The sequence below is a fragment of the Fusarium graminearum genome, chromosome 4 (assembly GCF_000240135.3).
Source record: "Fusarium graminearum PH-1 chromosome 4, whole genome shotgun sequence".
In the NCBI taxonomy this organism is placed as follows: Eukaryota; Fungi; Ascomycota; class Sordariomycetes; order Hypocreales; family Nectriaceae; genus Fusarium; species Fusarium graminearum.
Genome location: NC_026477.1, coordinates 51,490 through 75,440, shown reverse-complemented (window position 1 = coordinate 75,440; position 23,951 = coordinate 51,490). Strand labels below are relative to the sequence as shown.

Here is a 23,951-nt window from a genome sequence, read left to right as displayed (position 1 = left end):
TTGTTTTCTATAATCGTAGATTTTCGTTAACGGAGTTGAGACATTTTAGGATATTGTCCAGCTGCGTAAGTCATGCTACCTTTAGCTTCTCTTCCACTGCAGGGTTAAAACTCTCATTTTATAACCATTAAATCAATTGTCAGTAGCAGGCAACATTGCTGCGTCTTGTGTTTTATTTTTTAATATACTATTATTACAGGTAAACATCTGTAAAAGTGTTATAAGTAGACATCTTCGGTAATTAAACAAACTGTGTTTAAAGTTGGATCTACAAAACATTAAATAAACTCGCAGAGAAGTGTGTGGTTTATTGAGGTAGGAGTTAAAATAAGGTTAACCTGCAATGGATTGCGGTTAATAGGATGACCCTGCTCGGATTAGCAGGTTTTCTTATCAATCAGCAATCTTATCAATCCGCATCTTATCAGCACTCTTATCGGCCATCTTATCAGCCATCTAACGCCATGACTTATCTCCAATTCTTATCATCATACTCATTAATATGTTTCAATCCCGAGATATCCACCATTGTTACAAGAAAGATGCATACATGCGACATAAGAGTGATTCCAGTTATAGTATACAGAATATAATATATAACAAGGACATGATGTCTGTTTACTTGTTACAGATGGACTCAGCTACCATTGCATTCACACATTGTCCCGTGATGAAGTGTCGAACAATATATTGATGAGCTTGTAATAATGGATTTTTCAAGCCCACCTTCTACAGTTTGCGGACTCAGAGGGCATGAAGTACTCAAGACTAATTGTCTAGGGCGTATATGACCTCCATGCAGAACAGGTGATTAACAATTTATCCAAATAGTTCAAAGGAAGCTGTTTGCATATTACTATCCACTGATCAGAGAACACTAAACAAGGAGTTACTTCTGGGGCCAGCTCATTATTATTCTATTATGAATGAGCCCTGCAATATGATATGCTGATATGGCATCGGAGCAGGTATCGGAGCACGGTTTATTATGTGTGTCCTGAGTCCTAAGACACAACACTTCACTTTGCATATGAGAAGACCAATAAGACTAAGATGACATCAATTAAGTAAATTTATTGCATACATAGTCTTGTGACTAACATCTATAGCTTTGATACAACTACCACACGAAATGTAAATGGTTGTAGACTGTATAAGAAGTGTATGGTATGCATATTTCAAACTATTCAATTTCACTATCTGGCAAGGTAAAATCACTCTCCAAGCTACTCAAAGTGGCATTTTGAAATGAACTTTCAACTCCTCCCAACTGTGCTTGTTATAGTCTGCCTGGACCTTCTTGCACGTTTCCAGTCCCCAGTCGGTGATTCCCAACATCAAGCTACTCTCAAACATGAAAGCCATGCTTCCTTCTCCGACTTTCATGGGCTTCAATTCCGAGTTGCTCGCCTTTTCAAATGAATCGGCATCAGGTCCATGCGCTGTCATAACGTTGTGTAGGCTTGCCCCAGCGGGTTGAAAGCCACCACCTGTCTTAGCGTCATATTGACCGCAAATCAAGCCCATAAACTCAGACATGGTATTGCGATGGTACCACGGTGGTCGAAAGGTGTCTTCTTGGACAAGCCATCGAGGTGGGAAGATCACAAAATCCGCAATTGCCGTGCCAGGGCGATCGGATGGCCCAGTCAGGACAGTGTAGATGGAGGGGTCAGGATGGTCGAAAGAGATACTACCAATGACTGAGAATCGGCCGAGGTCGTATTTGTAAGGGTAAACTAGGAAAATTAGTGAGGTATATCCAACCTATTGAGCCAGGTACTCACATCTGCAATGTGTCAGCTTAAACAAACACTTGTCACAGAAAACTTACTTCCCGTGCCAGGACACCACATCGAATGGCGTATGTCCCTGCTGTGCCACAAAGAGCTCATTGTTAAACTTGTTCAAGATGATCCACGTTGATGTAGTATCCTCCTGGAAATCTGCCACAGGGATCTGGAAGTCCCTTGGATTAGCGAGACAGTTCGACCCAATGGGTCCAAGTTCAGGTAACTGAAAATGCCCTTGGTATAGCTCCAAGATGTATCCTCGAATAGGGCCCTCTGGGAGTGTAACTCGATAGCGGATTCCACGAGGAAGAACTGCGATTTCATTAGGGCGAACCAACAAGCGTCCGAGTTCAGTCTGGATGTCCAATACGCCGTGCTGTGCGACAACTAGCATCTCGCCGTCGGAGGAGTACATGGCTGTTTTCTCATCCATATCTTTACCAGCAGCAAAGACATAAATTCCAATACCTGTTTTCATTGTCGGGTCACCTGCACCGGAAACAAGTTTTATGCCCGTGACCCAATCGACTTGTTCATCGATATCAAACGGATCCCATCGCAGCTGCTGGGGAACATAGTTCAACTTTGCTTTCAAAATTGGCTCTGAAGCATTGCTGAAGCGCTGGTAGGTCGAGTGAGAGGCTGAGGGAAGAACACGGTAGAGCCAGGTTTGACGATTCTCATGGCGTGGAGCGGTGAATGCTGTGCCGGAGAGTTTCTCGGCGTAGAGACCGTACGGTGGCTTTTGAGGTGAATTGGCGCCAATTGGAAGCGCACCTTTGATGGCCTCTGATCTGAGAAGCGTCAATAAAATAATGACGATCTATACAAATATGAAAGGGAGATTCATACTCGTGGAATGAATCGAAGCCATTCAGATAGCTATACTTCTCAGACGTGGAAAAATTGGTGACAGGCATTGTAACTAGTTGGGTGGCGATGGCGATCAGCATGAACAAGATCCAATTCATGTTTAGTTTGACGGATTAATCTGATAAGAAATACACAATTTCATGCATGTTGCCGCTTTCTTGACTGTATTCCGGTACGAGTCCGAGGTTCCGAGTAATGGTGCCGCAATCGCGGATCCACCCAAATGCCCGGAATGATATTATAATTTCCGAACACTGCAAATTGATTTCGGAATTGAGATTATTTTCACAGTGAACTGCAACTGTTCCCTGCTATGAAAATGCTGTTGAATAAGAGGTTCAATGCTTGGGCAAGTACTAGGGTTTTCTCACTTCTTTTACTTCCCCTGCGATACAAACCAATCCAATCTTTCTCAACATCAAGCCACCATCGAAACTTTATCACAATGTCATCCTGGCTTCCAATTCCCACCAAGAGTCACTTCTCTCTCGCCAATTTACCTTTTGGTATAATCTCAACTTCGACTAAGCCGGCACCTCGACCAGTTGTAGCTATCGGCGAGCAAGCACTTGACCTGTCTGTGTTTGCGCAGAATGATGGATTCTCAAAGTTATCTGAGTTCCCAGCCGAGAAGATCGATGTATTTTCGCAATCTACATTGAATGACTTTGCTGCTCTCGGAAGACAAGTGCATCGTACCACAAGAGCTTATCTTCAAGATGTTTTTCGGAACGACACACCATACCCCGAGATCCTCAAGGATAATGCACCCTTGCGAGAACAGGCTTTGATACCACTTGCCAAAGTTAATTCTCATCTGCCACTTAGTATTGGTGATTACACTGACTTCTTCGCCGGTCGTAACCATGCGCAAACTGTGGGTGCTTTATTCCGGGGTCCCGCCAATGCCCTGCAGCCCAACTATAGCCATCTACCAGTCGCATACCACGGACGCGCAAGCTCCGTTGTTGTATCTGGTACTCCATTGCAGAGACCCTGGGGCCAAGTACTTCCCAACCCTCAATCCCAAGACCCGGTGTTCAAGCCCTGTGCCAGGCTGGATATCGAGTTAGAACTTGGTATGTTTGTTAGCAAGGGCAACAAGCTTGGTTCTTCAATCTCTGTTGACGATGCAGAAGACTATATCTTTGGATATGTTCTTATGAATGATTGGAGTGCGAGAGACATTCAGCAGTGGGAATATGTTCCACTCGGTCCGTTCAATGCTAAGAACTTTGGGACATCCATTAGTCCTTGGGTCGTGCTAGCCGACGCGCTGGAGCCATTCAGAGGTGAGGGACTTCCGAACGAGACGCCGCTGCAGAAGTACCTTGAGGAGAAGAGAAAGGACCCAATCCTCCATATCAACCTCGAAGTTTCACTCACAAGTAAGTTGAGCTATCCACCATGACAGACAGACAAATACTAACTTAAAGCAGCCAACAAGGGTCATACAACGAAGATCACAAAAACAAGTTCAAAGAATCTGTTGTGGTCATGGCCTCAGATGCTTGCTCACCATTCTATATCGGGGTGCAACATGCGTACGGGAGATTTGCTTGGATCCGGAACTATCTCTGGTCTGGAGCCGGGCACACAGGGTAGTCTTCTTGAGCAAACACAAGGAGGAAAGGTGTTTGTTCAGTTGGATGGTGGGGAGGAGCGTAAATTTGTTCAGGACGGTGACACTATCACCATTACTGGCTGGTCCGGCAATGCCGACGATGGGCTCGTAGGTTTTGGAGAGTGTTCTGGTACTATTTTGGCTGCTGTGTCGAGAGATTAAACCAATGTTTTGCTACCAATCTTAAATTTCCATCATATTGTGAATATTGTTATTATTCTCATTGTGAAAATCCAACATGAGTGTTCAGTTTTATTATTTCCATGTCCTGAAGGAATGTCTTGGTGGAGAGACTCCAACATGGAAGACAGTGGCCTGTGAATCTGAGTTACAGTATTAATTTTGATAAATCGCAGCTACAGTCACGCGCAACATAGAAACTGTACACGAGCAAGGTAACAAATTACTTCTGGTCCAATAACCGTCAATGTACTGGATGAAAAGAATTGTGGTTAGCCGCAGAGCGGACCGGAAATACGACTTCGGGCACGACCTCTCTGATTGGCTCACGGTGTACAACCCTGCTCCAGATCCGGAAATGCGTAGTAGGAATTCCGAGCATCTTCCAATATAAAGCTCCTCCGTGATGGAACTGCCTATGGTAGCCAAATAGTTCTTTGTAACATCGTATCGAATCTCATTTTCACAAAACCGAAACTTCGAATTAGTTATCCCTTCCATCATGTCACCTGTTACCCGCGTTACCCTCTTTAAAGTTGCCTCTGAGAAGGACCAACAGCACCTCGTCGATCTTTACAAACAGATGCCTCAAAAGGCTGTCAAGGTATTTTAAAATTCCACAACCGATACGAGTTACTACATCGGATTGAAAAGGAATTGATCTAGTATTGACTGGATACTAGGATGGAAAACCTTATATTTCTTCCGTCCAAGCTGGAAAGGCTAACTCCGACCAACGCGCCCAAGGGTTCACAGTTGTTGCCATTTCTACATTCGCCTCTCAGGAAGACTTCAACTATTACGACACTGAATGCGAGGCTCATTTGGAACTAAGAACTTTTGCCAAGGGAGTTAATCAAGGATTTGCCATGATTTACTTTGAGAATGAAGTAGTCTAGATATGCTTAGATGAAGAGAATATATTATTAGATAAGTCCTTGAAAACGCATTGAGATATCATGGGTCTCCTCAGTAGTTGTTGCGAAATCCGTATCATGCGTGAATGCGCCAGGAACAGGTTGTAGGAACTGTTGACCTTGCCCAATTGCATCGAAAAGATCGAGTAGATCATTTCTCATCTGAAACATGTCAGGTACGGAGCCAAGAAAGTCCCCCTCAGGCATCACTATGTCCCCAAAAGGTAAAGCTTCACCATCAATGGTAGGAACAGGCATCTGCTCTTCCACTGCTGCCGTCAGTTGCGTTGGGCCGACTTGCCCATTTGCGCCTCCTGTCGCTTCCCCATCCCCTTCGCTTTGTTCCTGACTCTCATTCTGAGTCGTGGGGAACCCAAAGCTTTTAATCCTCGGTATCACTCCCCTGATACTCTTCCAAAGCCGCTTGCTGACCATACTGTGTCTTGAAAGGCCCCTAACAAGGTCGACCCCATCAGAAAACGTCCGTCGACACGGTGCAGAGAACGTCTCTGGGGCGTGACAGACAGCCAGGAACAAGACAGCCAAAGCACTAAGGAGGAAGTAGTTGAACGCACTCTGCTGTCTGGAGTAGATGTCTGTTGTAGAATGCAAATGAACCAAGACTTGGATGGTGTCTTGTGCAATGTCAACCACAAGCCATGCACTTTGAGGGTTAGATGCGATACTGTCTGTGCTCATGAGATGGTGTCGATAGATCAGGATCCGAACGTAGTTCCCACGCAAATACAAAAGTGCACGGAGACGGTGGGGGAGTCTTGGCTGTGCGCGCGGAGCAAGTCCCAACCGCGGATGACGAAGCCTCAGATGGGAAGGGATAGACTCCAGCCAGTCTTGAGTTTGCAAGTCCAGTGCTGCGGCCGTGTCATCTGGTATACTTTGTGACGCAGACCCAAAAGGTGGAATCGCTTCCCAGATTCTGGAACACAACTGGCCGTAACCGACCATACACTGGAGATAGAGATATTCTTCATCCTAAACGTCCCCGTTAGATAAATGAGACACACAGCTTGTCGGCATTGTTTTTAGGACTTACTGGCTTGGGTAACTCTGGATCAATATCCTTGTCAACCAACGCAAATGACAAACTCGTTCCAAAACTCCATCTTCGGTCCAAAACATAGACACACCAGAAGACTCTTGTGGCCAGTCTGCGAGAGTCGGTGTCTTTGAAGTTGTCCAGCAAGCTCCGCTTGCGATGAAGGCCCATTTCCAGGGCTTCGCGAGCGGCGATGCCGATGGTTCGCCAAGCGAGAAGTTCTTCGCCTGAGTGAAAGTAGTATATACTCTGTAGCTGTTAGAGGAAGAATTGAAGCTATGGAGATGACGTGTGACACATACCAGCATTGCAAGTAATTGGATTTCCTTGAGGTCGACTTGCGGACTGAGTATGCTCGATAGATTCAACTGCACAGAGTCCACTATGGCGGTAGTCAGTTCTATCTTACTCGGCTCGTCCAAGATAAGCCCCGTGGCTATCGCAACTTTTGCAAGTGTAATATCTTGACTGCACAATCTTTCATCATTTGTGATAGAGCTTGCCCCCTGGATTATCTGCAGAATTTCTTTGCTTTGTGCAATATAATCGCCAATGTCGATAAATGGATACACACTCTCAACCTCTTCCTGGAATGTGACCAAATATCTTGTTACATCATTCGCAGTACAACAATTCCAGAAGTCCAAGTCACTGATCGGTTCATCACTCGTCGGCCCAACAGGAGACTGTGCACCACTTGGGGGCATCGAGTCGAACTTTGGTACTCCAATACGATTCAGCGACCGTTCGCCGACAAGAATACCAAACGCTGATCGTGTTGGACCGACGAAGTGGGGCTGTCGTGGGACTTGGCTACGCGCACTTGCTGGCGAATGTATGGCGATGTTGTCGCGTGTATGCGGTGAGACTGTTGCCGGGTTCTGGCTCTGGGGTCGCTGGGTTTGTTGTTTGAGTTCGTGTACTACGACGATCAACTCGGAGACTTGTTGGCGAAGTTGTGAGATTTCACTAACAAGACTCTGATTATACTTTTCCGACCTGTCCTTGGGTAATTGGACGGTAGTCGTACCAAAGGTACACGATAAACCACCAGAGACACACCGCTCGCAGTTTCTGTCATCTGCTGTCGGTATACATTTGAGCTTCTTTTTTTTACAATCATCGCTACTACTGTCAGCACAGAGATGCATCCTAAGATTTGAGCGGTACTCACCAAGCTACAGTGGTATACTTGCCCCTCTTGCTTCGTCCAGTAGCCACTGTCTCAGGGATGGACTCTGCATCGGCAGCATTCCGCTTCCTCGCCTTTACTGCCGGCTGCCCGGGGCTCTTTTCTGACGCAGCTTGTTGGTCCATGTCGGTCGTTAAATGCAAAGATTGAGTTCCGAAGAAAAAGAATGGCGATTGAGGGGCCATGGTTAAACATAGCGTTCGGAAATGGTTCCGGATTTCCGAGTCCATTGTCAACCCCGCATTCGTTGACTACAGGGTGACTTTGGTAGCGCCTACGCGTATTCACAGTGCAGGTCTGCTATGGCAAGCTGGAATTACCGTTATTTGTATATATGAACCAACTATTGTCTTTGTCTTTGTTTCCTCTGTTCTGCACACACACCAGACATTGAAAGTCCATCGATACTCTCCAAAATGACAATTGCAAATATTCTTTTGTCCCTCAACGATAAGGTCCAGAAAAACAAGGGCCAATCCATTCTCATCACACTCTTTATCGCACCGTTGGTCTACATTCTCGTCAATGAGCTTGTGCGCCACAATGCACGGATCAGCAATCTTGACGGACCTTGGGGATTACCCTTGATTGGAAATATCCGAGACATCAAGGTAAACGCTTCGGAAAAATATCGCGAGTGGGCCAAGAAGTACGGACCAGTTTATCAGATCCAGCTTGGCAATATTCCCATCGTTGTTGTTAACAGCGCTGCTGCTGCGAGACACATCTTTGGTGCTAATGCACAGGCTTTGAGTTCTCGGCCGGAGTTTTACACATTCCACAAGGTTAACCACACCACCCCCAATACTTGCCAGGTCTGGCCATTAACTCGGTTAGGTTCTCTCGGATACCGCTGGCACCACAATCGGCACTTCCCCATACAGCGACTCCCTCAAACGCCGTCGCAAGGGTGCCGCCTCTGCCCTCAACCGACCTTCTGTGGCCACATATGTCGACCATCTCGACGTCGAAACCCGTGACTTTATCAAGGAGCTCATCGAATATGGTAACAATGGAAAGTCTCCTGTCGATCCCATGCCCATGATCCAACGCCTTTCTCTATCCCTAGCCTTGACACTCAACTGGGGCGTCCGTCTGAAGAGCCAGAAAGACAATCTGTTCGCCGAGATTACACATGTTGAGGAGGAGATCAGTCGATTCAGATCTACTACAGGTAATCTCCAAGATTACATTCCCTTGCTTCGTCTGAACCCTTTCAACTTCCACTCTTCCAAGGCGAGGGAGATGAGGAACAGGCGAGACAAGTACCTCACTGCTTTGAACGACGGCTTGGATGAGAGAATCAAGAATGGCACGTCCAAACCATGCATTCAGGCCAACGTTATCATGGATAAGGAGGCCAAGCTGAACAAGGATGAACTCACATCTATCAGTCTCACCATGCTGTCGGGCGGTTTGGACACTGTCACTACACTTGTCGCATGGTTTGTTGCTTATTTGAGTCAACATCCCGAGATTCAAGACAAGGCAGTATCTGAGATTGGCAAATTCTTCAGTCAGAAGGAGCCTATGTGTGATGCCAATGACGACCAGAAGTGCGAATATGTCGTCGCCCTGGTCAAGGAGTCATTGAGATACTACACTGTGCTGCGACTCGCTCTTCCGCGAGCTTCGATTCGCGACATCATCTACGAAGGTGTAAAGATTCCCAAAGGGACTGTCGTCTTCCTTAACGCATGGGCATGTAACATGGGTAGGCCACTCTGTTCACATTTTTCTTTGAGCCCTCTAACACTGGACAGATGAACAAGTTTGGTCCGATCCTCAGGAGTTCCGCCCCGAGCGTTGGTTGGAGCAGCCTGAAGCTCCTCTCTTCACCTACGGCGTTGGATACCGCATGTGTGCTGGGTCATTGCTCGCAAACAGAGAGCTGTATCTACTGTACATGAGACTTCTCAACAGTGTCAAGATCGAGCAGTTTGACAATGTCGATTGTCACCCTGTTCGAGGCAACTTGGATCCCACAAGTCTCGTTGCGATGCCCCGTAGATACAAGGCTTCGTTTACGCCAAGAAGTCCGGACGATTTGAAGAAGGCTCTGGTAGTGTCAGTATAGTGGGGGGTACCGTAGCAGTAGTCAACTTGAGGAATCCTCGTCAGGCTCTACAAATTAATTGCATCTTAATTTAGATGATGTGTTATTTTCCTCTCAGCTTTAAATACATACCAAATATTGACATTTTCCCATTTGTGAGCTAAAATCTCACATAACTACAGAGTACCGCTAATTATAGCGCTGGTCAACAACAGCCAGTAGAAATCTTTGTAGCGAAAATGGATGACAAATTATTTTACTGAGCCAATGAGCTATGCACTGTTGCCTGGACAATCTTGGTGCGGAATTTATTTGACCCCTTTTCACAAGTAGGATAGTGAACCTGAAACTTACAACATATATACCATATTTCCTCCTTTAGCCCAGTATCATAAAGACAAAATGTCACTTAGAAGGAGTTCCAGATTGACCAAGGTGGGAGACAATCAACAGGAAGTGGCAGACTTGGCGCACCAGGTAATTTCTTCGGAACCGAAACGGGGTAGCAAGCGCAAGATCGAACTGCCCGATCCCAACCTAAGTACGAAGGGCGCCCCGAAAACAGCAAAGACTAAGCATGCGGCAAGCAAGACGAAAAAGCCATGCATTCAATCTTCCAATGCACTCAAGATTGACAGATTATCCAATTTGCCGCCCGAAATACTTTCTATGGTGTTGAATAACGTAAGAATCCACCTTGATGTACTGATGTATATTAACAATAAGCAAGATCAAAGAAAAGTCCACCTTGAGCAGACTCAGCAGAACATGCAAGAAGTACGACTTGCTGATCACGCCCCTCCTCTACAAGCGCATTTCTGTTGCTGCCATGTTCCACGCACATATCGGAAAGCTTATCCGTACCCTCGAACCACACCTGAGCATTCAACAACGAAAGCAATTGAAGAAGGAGGGTACATACAAAGGCCAGAAGGACATCTACCCAAGTAACCTCAGACCTGATGAGAAGCCTATCTGTGTGAACCATGTCCGCCAGCTCGTCATTGGATCCGTCCAAGCGGGTAGGAATCATGATTATATCGTCCATCGATATATTGAAGAAACGTTGAAGAATACAGACAATATTGAAATCTTGGAGTCTTGTTTCGTCACAGAGTGAGTCTTCATAATACGTTTACCTGATTCTAGTACATACTTACGTTTGTTGTAGATCGATGGCAAAGCGCATCGCGAAATTGGAAAAACTACAGGCGCTATCACTTGACCTTGGCTACCGCGATTACCAGGCACTTTATGGCATCAAGAATCTGAAGCATCTGGCGCTACAGGCCTACATCCAGACTGATCTTCTTCATTCCCTTCTACTGAACTCAAGGTCCACACTTCGAAGCCTCAATCTGAACACAAACTCTCTTGACTTCTTCAATCATTTGAATCAAATTGTAAGCGCAGCAGAACAAGATACAGAGAATCAGCATTACTTTACGGCTCTCAAATCATTGACGATTCAAGTCTCCGACCTTGATTCAACTTCGATTCGATCATTGATGAGGGCAACAAACTTTGCCGGACTACAGGAACTCCACATCGAGCTCCTACCTGAAATCTCATCAGTCTTCTTTCAACAATTGACAGACTTGTTCTCAACAACTAGCACATCTGATTTGGAAGTCCGATTGAGGAATTTAAAAATCGACATGCGAACCTCGGGTTATAATGTGACCGAGAGTCAGCAAAAGGCAGTTACAGAAACCAAGAGCAGCTTCCTGAATTCTTTCAATACTCTAAAAAGCCTAGAGCTTTTCGACTATGGTCAATACCCACTCGAGATATCCGAAAACCCAGGCCTGCCAAATAGCCTTGTACAGGCTATTCTTCAACACAAAGGTCTAGAGAGACTCAGCATATCATACAACGGTATCATTGGTGGCTATCAGTTACCGTACCTGACACCATCGACGATTGGGAGTCTTATTGACAATTTGCCTCTTCTAAGAGAGATTGACATTGCCCCGGAGGAACATGATCTTGTAAGAAGGCCCTGGGTTACACGAACAATAGTAATGGTTGACTGATATCTTGAAATAGGACCAGCTCGGAAGCGTACTATCCCGCGCCTCCAATATCGAGCGCATTGTGTTTTCTTGCACTAGCAGTTGGGCGTCTCATATTCGTACTGATGATCCTACAAAGCCTCTGCTACATTCCGTCCTGAAAGGGTTTCTATGTCGAAGTCATCCTGGTGATGTTGGTCAGCTCAAATGGGAGGAAATCTGCAAGCTGAGGCTTGTCACTGTCAACTGTCAAATCTATGAGATTGCATCCAAGTTTGGGAAGGGCGGCAAAGGAATAGGTAAACCTGAGAAGTTCACAGTGCCAGGTAACCCCAAGCGGGAGGTCATGTTTCGAAATATTACAGGAACGGGCCCTGCTACGTTGCACGTTGGATTTGATCCTACGTTCCAATGGGTAGAAAAGGTATCGAAAGACCTCGACTAGTTTTCTGCTTCTGTAACCGCCAGATACTTCACCTCTGTTAAGATACGATAGAACTCGGGTTTTGTACTTATTATGAGATTTTCTGCGGCTTGACTTATACATGCATATTCTAGGAACTAAATCTCTAGCATGCACAAGAGTACTACATTGCTCTTTATATGCCTAGCGACCTTTTTGTTTAATACAAATATTAAAATACCGAATTTATATTATTTGCTTAGGCGAGATAAGCAAAATTCAAGATGTGATCAGAGATATCTGGCTGGCCTGGTTACGGATACCAGGGAAACTTAATGTACCTTAATAAACACTTTGTCAATATCTATGGTTATCATCTAATGATAAGATATCTGGGACATTGTCACGCCGATACGCTATTGTGAACAATATGTACATAGATTGGGGGGAAAGGAATGGTGGAACAAATGCGTGAATTTATTTATTTTACTCTACGAGATGCTCACCAGTAATCGATGACATTTCCAACAAGCTGCAATTAATAGAAGCATATCCATTTCTGTAACTATCTACATTCTACAAAGTCCTACTGACCCCGAATAGTGTTCAAAGAAGAAGTGTAAGACGGCTTCTTGTTGAAGTTGTCGTCCCAGAGAAGAGCAGAACCCTCGCCAGGGAAAGTACCAGGGACCCAGGAATACTTGTCCGAGATTCCCTACGAGTTGTTAGTATAGATAATAACCAAGTATATTGGAGGTAATACATACCCAGACAGTAACGCCAACGCATCGCTTAACATCCATACAGGATCCTACCATTCTGGCGTAGGCTGCAGCATTAGCCTGAAGCTTCTGCTGGTTAGCAGGTGTGTTCATGCGAATGTCAAGCTCAGTGTAGGCAACGTCGACATTCAGCTTGGTGAAGCTGTTGAGAACGGACGCCAAATTCGCCCGCGAAGGAGTAACTGTGCTTTGAGTAGGAGTGCTCTCGCTGGTCATGTGAGCCTGCAGACCAACACCGTCGATGCGAAGGCCGTAGGACTGGATAAGCTTGGTGATGCGGATAGCGCCTGCAGTCTTGGCACCACCATACTCGAGGTTGTAGTCGTTGTAGTAGAGCTTGGTGGTAGGGTCTGCAGCCAGAACCATGCGGAAAGCAATGGGGATGAATGCCTCGCCGATGACACGGTAGAAGACACTGTCACGGTAAGTTCCGTCCTCATTGAGAGCTAGGAGTGAGTGTAAGTTTTGCGTCTTTGTCAATGGTTCAAGTTCAACGTACCCTCATTGACAACATCCCAGTGGGTGCACTTCCCCTTGTATCGACCCATAACAGCATTGATGTGGTCCTTCATAACCTGCTGTAGAGTTTGGTTGTTCCAGTTACCATTAGCCACCCAAGAGGGAAGCTGGCTGTGCCAGACTAAAGTGTGGCATCGAAGCTCCATGCCTCGCTGCGTAGCCGCGTTGGCATGCTGATCGGCCGGACCCCAGTTGAACTGGCCACGGTTAGGCTGGATAGCCTCCCACTTCATAGCGTTCTCGGGAGTGATGGACCCAAATTCACCCTTGGTGTTGAGAACGTTAGTCTCTCCAGCGTCATTGCGGACTGTCAGCGCTGTGCCAAAGTACTTCTTGCCGGCGGCTTTCATGGCGGCGTCCAGGCCAGAAGTCTGTCGAGACTCGAGCTCCCTATCGTCAAATTGTCAACAATAATCTTTCAGATATTTACAACTGACGAACTTACGGCACAGGGTTGGCTGCAACCAGGCCATTGTAAAGGGCCAAGGCCACGGTGGGAAGAATACTGAAACGCATCTCTGTAACAGGCAAAGTTTGTACGGAGACTGAAGACCTAACCAGGCTGTTCTGATGAATATTCTACAGACGTTCTGAACCGTCTTATATCGTCAGATCTGGCTACAATTCCCCAGCAACTGAGAGGCAAATTACCCGGCTAAATCACTGTGTTTCAGTCTTTCCCAACTTAACATACCCCAGAAATGCCAGTAGCAATAGCCGGCTTGGCAAAACACAACTTTATTGGAGTATAGGCTAATGTCATATCCAATAACAGCCCACAATGCACTAAAGTGCCATGTCCCTTGCATGAAGCCCCGGTAGATAATTGGTAATGATTGGACATTTGCAGATGACTTCAGACTGAACACTGAGATATAAAATAACTGACACTGCAAGTCCGTATTAAATACAGTATTAACACACTATTCCATAATTGTCTAGTCGACTACCATTGAGTATTCTACACTCTCAATTAATCTCTAGGAGCTGTCTATAATAGCGGTGTGAAAACCGAGTGCCGCTTGGTTCAGCAGCCTAATAACTGTTATCCACATTTCCCCGCAATTAGACTCGTATGGTTCGGCTGTAACTGTAAACATCTGATGGTAGAAGTCTTTATTCCTTGGACATTTGCTGTAATGCTTTGCGGTTAATTGATGGTCATTTCGGAGGATTAGCTTCCGGTTACTGCATATGGATAAGCGCAGCCGGCGAACCGATCTCTACTCAATCGAGCTAGCCCTAGCTAAACAATGCAACAATTGTCTTTCAACAAGAGTAAAAGGTAGAGCTGCATTCCAGTTGATAACATCCATTGTAGAGTCTCTTGAACAGTCTCATTATAGCTATACGTCTATATTCATAGCTCTCATTCAACATCTTGATGTATTCGTAACTTTCAATTATTTCTGCTCAGCCTCTCCAGTAATACTCTGCCCAGCTTTTTACCGATGAGTGTGTACCACAGCGCCAGGCTTTGCGATAGCATCAAGGATAACAGGTCTGGTAGTTACCATTTCTGGGTACCTCGGTGTGAGCATTGCCATTCTACCTGTGCAATTTCCATACACAATGAGCTGTAGACATATGATTATGGTGTCATCAAGAATATATACAGAGATTGCAAACTCGGGAAACACAATGTAGGCTCATATAATAATAATACAACAGCTTAAATGTACCTAACACTTTATTTCTACAATAGCGGAACCTTTCTCTACTCTCCTAAACCAACCTCCCATAGCCTGTACCGTGTATTGAGCTTATGGAAGGCGATGTATCCCAGTAGATGGCTGTTCAATAACTGTAGGTACGTATCCCTACCATTGAGCACAAGCCGCACTATTGAAAGTTTTCGTCAGCGTCCTTTCACATAGAGAGAGCAATCAGTAACCTTTATGTATCGATGCTCTGAGATTTAAATCATACAGTCATTCTGCGGTAATATAAAATCACGGAAGAGAGATGTGAGACTTACTGTTCCGAGTTTTCAACTTCACGTCGTCAACTATGTCTTCAAAAGTAGACCAAATGTCTTTATCCTCATACCATCCTCTGCTGTGGATGTAGTTGTGTTTTTCTCCAGCTTTCTCCTCTTTCCAAAACCTCCAGGAAATTAGTAAGAATAAAGATACAGACTTCGAGACGGAGTGGACTGACGAAAGTATGTCATTTGTGAGGCCAATCCACATAGAAAGATCGGGTATCACCTCCAAGAAGCGTGATTTATCCTCGCATAACTTTTTCGGGAACGTGAACCAAGCGTAAGCCTCCCCAACACCATCTTTCTCGCGTATGAACCATGCCCAGCTGTGACCAGCCTTTGTTCGCTCAACACGAGTGAAATCGTCTCGGGCTTGAAGAGCATTTGCGTTCAGAAAGTTCAGCGAAGCGGTAACAATGAAGTTAGCAACCAAAGGATCCCAATACTGGAAAGCCATTTTCATAAGGTCCGCCCAACCTTGTAGTAAAGGCAGTGGCTGCTTTTCACCCATGCAGAATCGTTGATGGAACATTTGGAATTCATCTGGATAAGTAACAGCTTCATCATCAAGGAGTAGCCCGAGCCAGGAATAGATTCCGATAAATGTCTGCACCTCGAGAGGATGATGAGGGAAACAAACCTGGCAAAGGATATCAGTGTGTATAACTACATCATATTTACAATCATGTGCTCACAGCAGGATATGTGAAACCTATCTTGAAACATGTTCCTGAATGGGTTCCCTCGTCATATTGGACGCCTGTTTTATCCGCATACAAGCACATCGCATCCCAGAGAGCACTATTATCAGTTGGTGTGAGGGATGAATACTCAAGCTCAGAGGCGAGTGACGTAATAAGAGGTTTTATAAACGACTTTAGGTCTTCTGAGTCTTCGGTAGCGCGTGCTTTCTTAGTTTGCTGTTGCTTATCTGAGGGGATACCCCGATGCAACCTGGGAAGGATTGATAGCCAAAGACCCATATTGTTGAATATCGTCCGTATGGAACCGACTCGCAATAAATTCCACTGGAACAGGACACTATTAAATAGCTGTCCCTCACTTGAATTAGAACATCCATTGTTCTTTGTTGGTCGATGGTTTGCATGGGCTATGTTAACCCTGATCTGTCGGTTGAAGAAGTCTCCATAAAATGCCGTCTTCTGAGTATCTGTATGGAGTGAAGATAATATCTCCACTTCATAAAATCCCAGTCTTTGTTGGTCCCTCCCTGTCTTGTTAGTTGTTTTCACATGTGCCTTCCTTGCCTGTGTCTTTACCATATGAAGTAGGTCGTTCCACCTCACGTATGACCTTTATTATTTCCTTCCATACTCCGTATACTACAATCACATCAGCGAGACCATATACCAATCTATGTTACATATTGAGTCTAATTGTAATTTTCGTATCTTGGTCATATTAAAGTACATCTTCAAAAATGGCATTTTTATACCTCACTTAGCAGTCGCGCATGCTTATCTATTGTTTTCCTTTTCCGTATCTTCTCCTTCTTCTTTAGTCACTCTATCGTATTATAGATGCCTGCATAATGCATGGATAAACGAATGTCAATTTCCATGAGTCATTTGTCGCCTTGGCAAATACAAGGATTATGTCGTCTATTTTTGTTTTATGTGGATAGTTATCCTTCGACATTATTTTGCCCCACAGTTATCTCAAGCGAGAAGTCAGAGAACCAATTGGCCCATGATATTAGTATTCTACACTCTGTCTGATATTAGAGAAGATCAGTAATGATCGCTTTCGATAACTTAGTTAAGCTACAATTTTCAACAAGAGCTACTAGTAGCCCATGTTGAATGCTTGCAATATCTCCTTTAATTTGTAACTCTGACTGCTAGGAGTGCTCTTAGTCTTGTTGGTGCGACTGCTTTACCCTGTTGTTTCGCAATGCTACTACAAAAGACAGCCACCAAAGTTGAGCAGTACTCAATAACTATTCAACATTAATTAACACATGTCACCGTACAGTTACTTGTAACAGCCGTCTTTTCTCCTGTTTATTTGTGTACGGATAAACGGACTATCAGCTGTAGGGTAAATAGTTTACGACGTTTCAGTAACTTCATCAACGTCTGAACAGCTGAGATCCTATTAATTGTCAGCTGCACTGTGCCTGACGCTTAGGCAGAGAAGAGTAGGAACAACAAGTAACTGAATTATACTATTTGAATTAAGTGCTGAGTTGCTTATGACTGTCCAACATCTTGACTCTTCCGTTGTTTATGTTCTTTGTGCTGTCCGCAACTTCGCTGTGTTCCATAACCTGGCCGAATTGTCTTACTAACAGTAGTACTTTAACAGAAACATCCCTCACTTTCCAGTCTCGCCTGTGCCTTTCAGACGAGTAAAGTGGCCCGATGTTAGAGGCGAAACCATGCGACTGATATCCTTGATGGTGACGAAGACAGAGGTATACCGTGTCCAGTAAGTCCACCTATGATGAATTTGTCAGTTTCTAGTGACAAGCTTGATACGTTGAAGTGTACCTGCAGATTCGCCTACTCAGCTGCTGAATAAAGACTGTCTTTATTAGCAATTTTTGAACACAGGTTATCTGAACCAGACTTGATGTGCTCTCCTTTGGAGTTCATGTGAGGGAATTAATGAGAATGGGGTCTGTGACTACCTACCTCGTCCAGTGGGTCCAGAGTACAGCTTACGAGCTACCAAGACAACGAACGGTTAACTGATCCCTGGGTTAATGATGCAATATTGTATGTATGACGGAAGAAGCGCGCGCATACAATGGTCAATACTAATCAGAATAAATGATGCTGACCTGTATTTGAGATGAGTGGCCTGATAAAGATTGATGGGAAACATCAGTAGATTATTGGTAGCATATCGACTATGAATAAACCCTGTCAATTACACGAGTCCCTGTAAAAGATGGAGGGATTTCATTGCTGGAATATGCCCCAAGAGGGCTGCAGCGAAAAAGACAAACAATTGAAATTAATGCTGTAATAACGCAGGACATACAATCTGTGGGGAGTTCTTCTGTAGTCACAGGTTTCAAGTTGGACGGAATTACAGTAGAATCAGATAATGACTTATATTAAATTAAATAATCTTCAATTAGTACTACATTCCTATCTTACTTTACAAGAAGTAAAAATGTCCTGGACATAGAATGAAAGGGCAACTGATGTCGACTGATGCTAACTGCCCAAAATGCATCAAACTTTGGCTTCACTGCCAAAAGAGATGTTCATGAAACGGACAGTGGTCTCGGAGAGAAACTTCTGGAGGTAATCAGCATCGATATCCCCAACGAGCTGTTGCACAGCCTTCTGAGTTGAGGCGGGTAGGTGAAGGGCTTGGATCAACTGTGGGTAATCAGTGAATGATCCATGAACAGTGCCCTTGATTGCGATCTCCTTCTTGGGTCCTCGAAGCTTTGCGTAGAACGTCTTCCATGTCGTATCCTCCTTGCTGTGATTGGGACGACCGACGAGGAAGAAGGGTTTATCTAGCCCCTTGCTAAGAGCAGGCTCAAAAATCTGACCATCCAAATCCATCCCTCCGCGAAGTCTAACATCGGACAGAGATGCCACAGCAGCGCTAGCACCACCGAGAGAATGTCCAAGAGCAAACACCTTCTTGGAATCTACTGATCCAGGGAGACCTTTGAAGACCTTTCTCTGGAAAGAGGGTTGCAAAACCTTTGAAATCACAAACGATATATCCATAGCTCTGACCTGGAGGAAAGGAAAAGACAAGTCAGTATGTTTCGTCGAAAATTGGGAGGAAGGTGCTTACCTTTGTCAAATCTATAAGAGACTTTGTCGTCTCTGGGATATTACCACTCCTTATGATTTGTCCGTCGGGAAATTCAACGATGTCAGCATCATAAGGGTGGTCGATTAAAACCACGATGTTGCCGTAACTGGCCAGTGACCGTGCCATGTTACTGTACAGTAGCCGAGAGTTTCCAGCACCAGGTGAGAACACAGCAAGAGGAAATGATCTCTGGCTGTCACACCCCTTTGCAGAAGCAGGCGTCTTGCAGACAGCATACTCGAAGGCTGCAAAGGTATCGTTGGAAAGACCCATGCTCTGTGCCTGCTGTCCATAGAACTGGGCAACGGCTGGCGGCATGTAAGGAACAATTTCCTTAGAGCAGACGGTCGAATGAATGGGCCAGAAGATAGAAGCAAGTACTTGTCTGTGGCCCTTTTTTGGGTCGTAAGGGTCGATCCGTTTTGTATCGGTCATGCCTTGGGGGCGGAGAGCCACGCCATATGGTCCAGTGGGATCAGGAAGGTTTATGGCAGTTCCGATGCCTAGTAGCGATAGAAAAAGAATAGAAAGGTGCATGCTGAAGTTGGCAATGAGAGTGGTTGTCAAATCTTTCTTGTTGACTGTGATTGGAAGACTGTTTCGATGTGTGACGGTGCGCAATGATGGGATAGCTCTTTCTTGACGGGTAGCAAAGCTTTACTTATAGTAGGATTAATGGATAAGGTCGCCAAGCAGAATGGGGAAATCATGTTGCGATAGAATGGATGTGTCCAAGCTCGCGAGAAACAATTCGTCAGCAGCACAGCCTCATGTCGTCTAACTTGGTGGTTTTCCATGCTCCTTCTAGAAAGTCTCCCTCGACTATTCTCAGTTGGGTCAAGTTCAAGCGACGTAATTTACGTTAATTGTGGATGGACTCTCATTTAGATACAATGTGACAGGCTAGGAAGCAAGCTTAAGTTCAGCCTGCCCAAATGTCGATGCCATAATTGGCTAGTATACTCCCCACGACAGTAGCGTCGCTCTATTGTATCCCTAAAGGGAATGGCAGCTGCACAGACCAAGCTCGCTCAATCGATACCACTTTCAGTATAAATCAACATTCCGTTTATTTTCCCCCGCTGAATCATCAGTAATCACACCGCATCAAACGACACGCAATACGAAACGAAACAGTCATGAAAATGCCAGTCGGGCCATTTGATGGGCGCAAGAAACGGTCAAGATGTGTTTCGTGCGCTAGAAGCCACCTCAAGGTTCGTGCAGACAATCTTGGCGCGTCGCCTATGTGAGTGTGGTCTAATTTTGTCATCAAGTGTTCTGGAAACTACCCATGCAACAATTGCCAGAAGAAACAGATCGACTGCACGTTCGAGGCACAGAAGCCAATGCGAATCCGTATTGACTATGCACAATCTGCTGTGAGGGTTGATGGTCGTGTGGCTCGCTCTAAACCCTGCGGAAGCACATCTCCTCAACTGGGCATCGGCCTCTCTAATAATTATGTCTACTATCTCTCCCACTACTTCAACGAATTTCTTCGACGCAACGTTGTCAATCCCAAGACAAAGGGCTTAACCGATGTGGTCAGTTTGATGAAAAACAAAGTCCCATTTGGTTTCGTCCATCATGCCGTTCTTTCGGTTGGAGCAATGCAAGCCTTTAAATTAAACGCATCCGAAGGAATTGACTCAAGCAAGGCTTATAGCTTAGCTGTTGGCCACTACTCAAAAGCAGTAACAGGGTTGCGACAAACCCTTGATCAATTCGATCAACAACCTAGTTCCCTTCACTGTGTTTTGTGGACAACACACCTTCTAGGTCTTTTTGAGGTAAGTCGCATTTCGAGTATGCCTTCTTTTGTTCTTGCTAACTGATATCTTTGAGCTTATGAATGATGCATCGGGAGCAGGGTGGGTACAGCACCTGGTCCATGGTACATCCAAGGCTCTTGTCGCTGCAGGCCCAACAGCATGTAAGTCAATTCCCGGCCAGCGATTTTTTGCAGAGATTCAAGCATTTGAAGCCTGCCGGGCCATCATATTCAATGAACCTACGTTTCTCGCAAGTCCAGAGTGGAGGCTCCTCGTTGAGGAAATACAGGGTAAGAGTCAAGGAGACAATGGTAGCTTGAATGAACTTCTCAGCATCGTTGTTTCATGTGCGACTCTGCGCGTTAGGTAAATAGTTACTCGTTACCCTAGAACGCACAACTGACTGAATCTGCCTAGGGTACGTGATTTTCTCTACTCGTCAGAGAGCCAACCCTCAGACCAGCATGGAATGAGTCAGGACAACTCCTATGGTATCATTTCAGAAGGGTTTCGCCTCCGACAAGCTCTAATCGACTGGGAAGCCGGGCTGTCTTCAACATGCCCCGAAGAAGAAAACATCGATTTAGTAGCCAAGAGCTTTTTCTGTCTGGCACAGGCATACTTTGCAGCTACAAGTATTTATCTCTCTGGAGTGTTTGACTACGAGATGCAATACTGGCAGGACATGGAAATTGTACCACCCACCTTGAGCGAACAGGAGATACAAACGCATGTCAATAATATACTTGGGACAACAACCATGCTCTTGGAGAATTCTCCGATCTCGCCGTTGCTGGTTCTTTTCCCGTTGCGTGTTGCAGGGGCACGGTCTTGGCAGAAGTGGCAGCAGGATTGTATCATACAGAGTCTCTTGGCAGTGGAAATGTCATTTCCGGTTGCTGCTGCTTTCAGAGCTGATCTTCAGGAGTTGTGGATTGGGCGAGATCATCTATCGTAGAGTCAGAAATCATAGTATCCAGTTGTCTCATTACCAAGAATATTGCAAACACTGCACGTTGTAATCATGAAGGTGCCTTGTAGTCAACCAGAAAATACAGGGGAGTCTAGTAGTAGTACCCAAATGGTACAACAGTACGCAAGTAATAATATGAAATAAGTAGTTCAAGTTCAGATTAGACCGAGGCTGTCTACGCATATACATAGATATAATTGAGCACTAATGGCGCCCTGGAACACTGAATTGTAGAATTAGAGATATACTGTAGTTGGGACTAAACTCTAGATATCTGTTGAGCGTGAAGCCATCACGAGTACGATCACGTGATCATATCATGCATACGTGTACATCTTCTTCTTGTCTATTTAGTCCCTTAGCTTAGACCTTCAATCAATTCAATTAAATAGTCACATAAAATCAAAGGGAGATAACAGCATAGAGTCATTAGGTACGGTGCTCCCGTACATGTCCCTCCTTGTATATGTGGATATAATAGTAATGTTAGGTTAAGGTAACTTGTGTCAGTGATCATGTTATGAATTATGGCCTCGACCGAATGCACATGGCTACTGCAACTCTAGAGTGCAAAGTTACTGACGACGCCTTTCTCTAGACAATGGCGTGATGCTTCCATATCTATTGCAATGATGCCAAAATAACGCCACGCTGGAACGCGTCTGGGAAATGGATATTGTGGGGAGGAAGAAAGTCCAGCCTCAACCTAAATACTCTTACCGAGCCACACTTGCCCTCATCTGTATCTAGCCAAGCAAAAGTATAGATCTGCTGATAACATGTGCCACTATCCCTATAGTCTTGTCCTGGCTTCGATATCTCCCCGTATCACAATTACTTGTTTGAAGATTCCCTGTCACATTCGTTCACCCACCTCGTTTCGGTAGGCCCCATGCCGTGTCAGCTCTCGGGGTAGGCTCCGTACCTACTCGGGTACATGGTTTTTCCATTGCATTTATATGGATCATCAAACCCATTATCATTACTATCGAATACAAACTGGAAGATCCTTTGTCATGATATAACTCTTTAGACCAGCAACTTGTTTCGTACACTAGTAGTCGCGTTGGCCTCTTGAGCTTTGTCAATTTGTCTTTAGCTATACGTTTCCCCAATCGTAACAATATACTTCTCTGGATTACCAAATCGGTGTTAGTCAACGTTTGTCCTCGTTTATCGCTGGGTAGCCATCATCGGATGCTTCAACCCTGTTTGTATTAAGCTATATACTTACAGATCTACCTTGACCCTGCTGTCATGAGCAAATGTGTACACGGAAAGGATGTAAAATAGGAATATTGGATTTGAAGAATATTGGCTACCTTGTCTTTAGTCCTGCTGATTCCGTTGTCTATACTCCCACTCAGATGAAAACAATATGAGACATTCTTCGCTTTCCATGTCGCGTTCTCTCTTCTTTCCACGATTGGCTGCATCCTGCAAATTTCATATCGATATGACTGGCAGTGGGGATAACAAAAGTGGGTTTGGATCGCTTTTGCATTCTGGATCTTTGATCTGTTCCTGGCCAGACCACTTCAACTCATGCAGCGCGGTGTAAACCAAGCTCAGATTACCCTTGTAAATGGAAACTATCTTTAGTCCATCATCCCTCGTGTCATGGGCAAGGTTCACGTCTATATCTATTCTCGCTCTGACAAGACATGTCTGGGAAAATTATCCTTTCTCGGTAGCTACTCATTCTTCCAGATGACGCTGGTCGCCTTGAGTAGAGTTAAGGAATGTAGTCAACAATGAAGAAGAAGCTGTTCGTGATTCGACAGTGATAGATTTGGAATTGTATGGTAGTGATGCTGAAGTCGGCGGCTCAGTTATGTGTGTTCGTCTTTATGGCGTACTAACATCTCTACTCATAAACTCGAAGTCAAACTATGGTATTCTTATCATAATTGAAGGGCTACACGGCGCTCACGCATCGATGATTGTAAATACAACAAGTCATAAAGTCCAAGTACTGATTATTAGCGTATCTAAATA

The 23,951-nt window shown here is 45.0% G+C and overlaps 10 protein-coding genes across 10 annotated transcripts; 5 read left to right on the top strand and 5 right to left on the bottom strand.

Annotated features, from left to right (window-relative positions):
* Positions 1–1,230: 1,230 nt before the first annotated feature.
* On the bottom strand, positions 1,231–2,764 carry FGSG_06450 (homogentisate 1,2-dioxygenase; the record flags this gene model as incomplete). Its single annotated transcript, XM_011327747.1, has 3 exons — positions 1,231–1,693; positions 1,835–2,587; positions 2,646–2,764. 3 exons carry the CDS (start codon positions 2,762–2,764, stop codon positions 1,231–1,233), a joined length of 1,335 nt encoding a protein of 444 aa, XP_011326049.1.
* A 347-nt stretch (positions 2,765–3,111) lies between these two features.
* On the top strand, positions 3,112–4,452 carry FGSG_06449 (fumarylacetoacetase; the record flags this gene model as incomplete). The annotated part of the gene is made up of 2 exons (XM_011327746.1): positions 3,112–4,054; positions 4,106–4,452. The coding sequence occupies 2 exons, from the start codon at positions 3,112–3,114 to the stop codon at positions 4,450–4,452; spliced, it is 1,290 nt and encodes a 429-aa protein (XP_011326048.1).
* A 520-nt stretch (positions 4,453–4,972) lies between these two features.
* FGSG_12920 (uncharacterized protein) lies at positions 4,973–5,369 on the top strand (the record flags this gene model as incomplete). Its single annotated transcript, XM_011327745.1, has 2 exons — positions 4,973–5,074; positions 5,154–5,369. The coding sequence occupies 2 exons, from the start codon at positions 4,973–4,975 to the stop codon at positions 5,367–5,369; spliced, it is 318 nt and encodes a 105-aa protein (XP_011326047.1).
* Positions 5,370–5,396: 27 nt separating this feature from the next.
* FGSG_06448 (uncharacterized protein) lies at positions 5,397–7,821 on the bottom strand (the record flags this gene model as incomplete). The annotated part of the gene is made up of 5 exons (XM_011327744.1): positions 5,397–6,380; positions 6,442–6,671; positions 6,747–6,812; positions 6,854–7,443; positions 7,619–7,821. 5 exons carry the CDS (start codon positions 7,819–7,821, stop codon positions 5,397–5,399), a joined length of 2,073 nt encoding a protein of 690 aa, XP_011326046.1.
* A 231-nt stretch (positions 7,822–8,052) lies between these two features.
* FGSG_06447 (uncharacterized protein) lies at positions 8,053–9,713 on the top strand (the record flags this gene model as incomplete). The annotated part of the gene is made up of 3 exons (XM_011327743.1): positions 8,053–8,451; positions 8,546–9,350; positions 9,400–9,713. 3 exons carry the CDS (start codon positions 8,053–8,055, stop codon positions 9,711–9,713), a joined length of 1,518 nt encoding a protein of 505 aa, XP_011326045.1.
* A 648-nt stretch (positions 9,714–10,361) lies between these two features.
* Positions 10,362–10,812, top strand: FGSG_06446 (uncharacterized protein; the record flags this gene model as incomplete). Its single annotated transcript, XM_011327742.1, has 2 exons — positions 10,362–10,376; positions 10,435–10,812. The coding sequence occupies 2 exons, from the start codon at positions 10,362–10,364 to the stop codon at positions 10,810–10,812; spliced, it is 393 nt and encodes a 130-aa protein (XP_011326044.1).
* Positions 10,813–12,601: 1,789 nt separating this feature from the next.
* Positions 12,602–13,884, bottom strand: FGSG_06445 (uncharacterized protein; the record flags this gene model as incomplete). The annotated part of the gene is made up of 5 exons (XM_011327741.1): positions 12,602–12,642; positions 12,705–12,825; positions 12,878–13,338; positions 13,392–13,801; positions 13,853–13,884. 5 exons carry the CDS (start codon positions 13,882–13,884, stop codon positions 12,602–12,604), a joined length of 1,065 nt encoding a protein of 354 aa, XP_011326043.1.
* Positions 13,885–15,128: 1,244 nt separating this feature from the next.
* FGSG_06444 (uncharacterized protein) lies at positions 15,129–16,378 on the bottom strand (the record flags this gene model as incomplete). Its single annotated transcript, XM_011327740.1, has 4 exons — positions 15,129–15,253; positions 15,390–15,517; positions 15,572–16,035; positions 16,091–16,378. The coding sequence occupies 4 exons, from the start codon at positions 16,376–16,378 to the stop codon at positions 15,129–15,131; spliced, it is 1,005 nt and encodes a 334-aa protein (XP_011326042.1).
* A 2,223-nt stretch (positions 16,379–18,601) lies between these two features.
* Positions 18,602–19,742, bottom strand: FGSG_06443 (uncharacterized protein; the record flags this gene model as incomplete). The annotated part of the gene is made up of 2 exons (XM_011327739.1): positions 18,602–19,123; positions 19,185–19,742. 2 exons carry the CDS (start codon positions 19,740–19,742, stop codon positions 18,602–18,604), a joined length of 1,080 nt encoding a protein of 359 aa, XP_011326041.1.
* A 608-nt stretch (positions 19,743–20,350) lies between these two features.
* Positions 20,351–21,938, top strand: FGSG_06442 (uncharacterized protein; the record flags this gene model as incomplete). Its single annotated transcript, XM_011327738.1, has 4 exons — positions 20,351–20,422; positions 20,483–20,998; positions 21,054–21,346; positions 21,398–21,938. 4 exons carry the CDS (start codon positions 20,351–20,353, stop codon positions 21,936–21,938), a joined length of 1,422 nt encoding a protein of 473 aa, XP_011326040.1.
* Between the last annotated feature and the right edge of the window lie 2,013 nt (positions 21,939–23,951).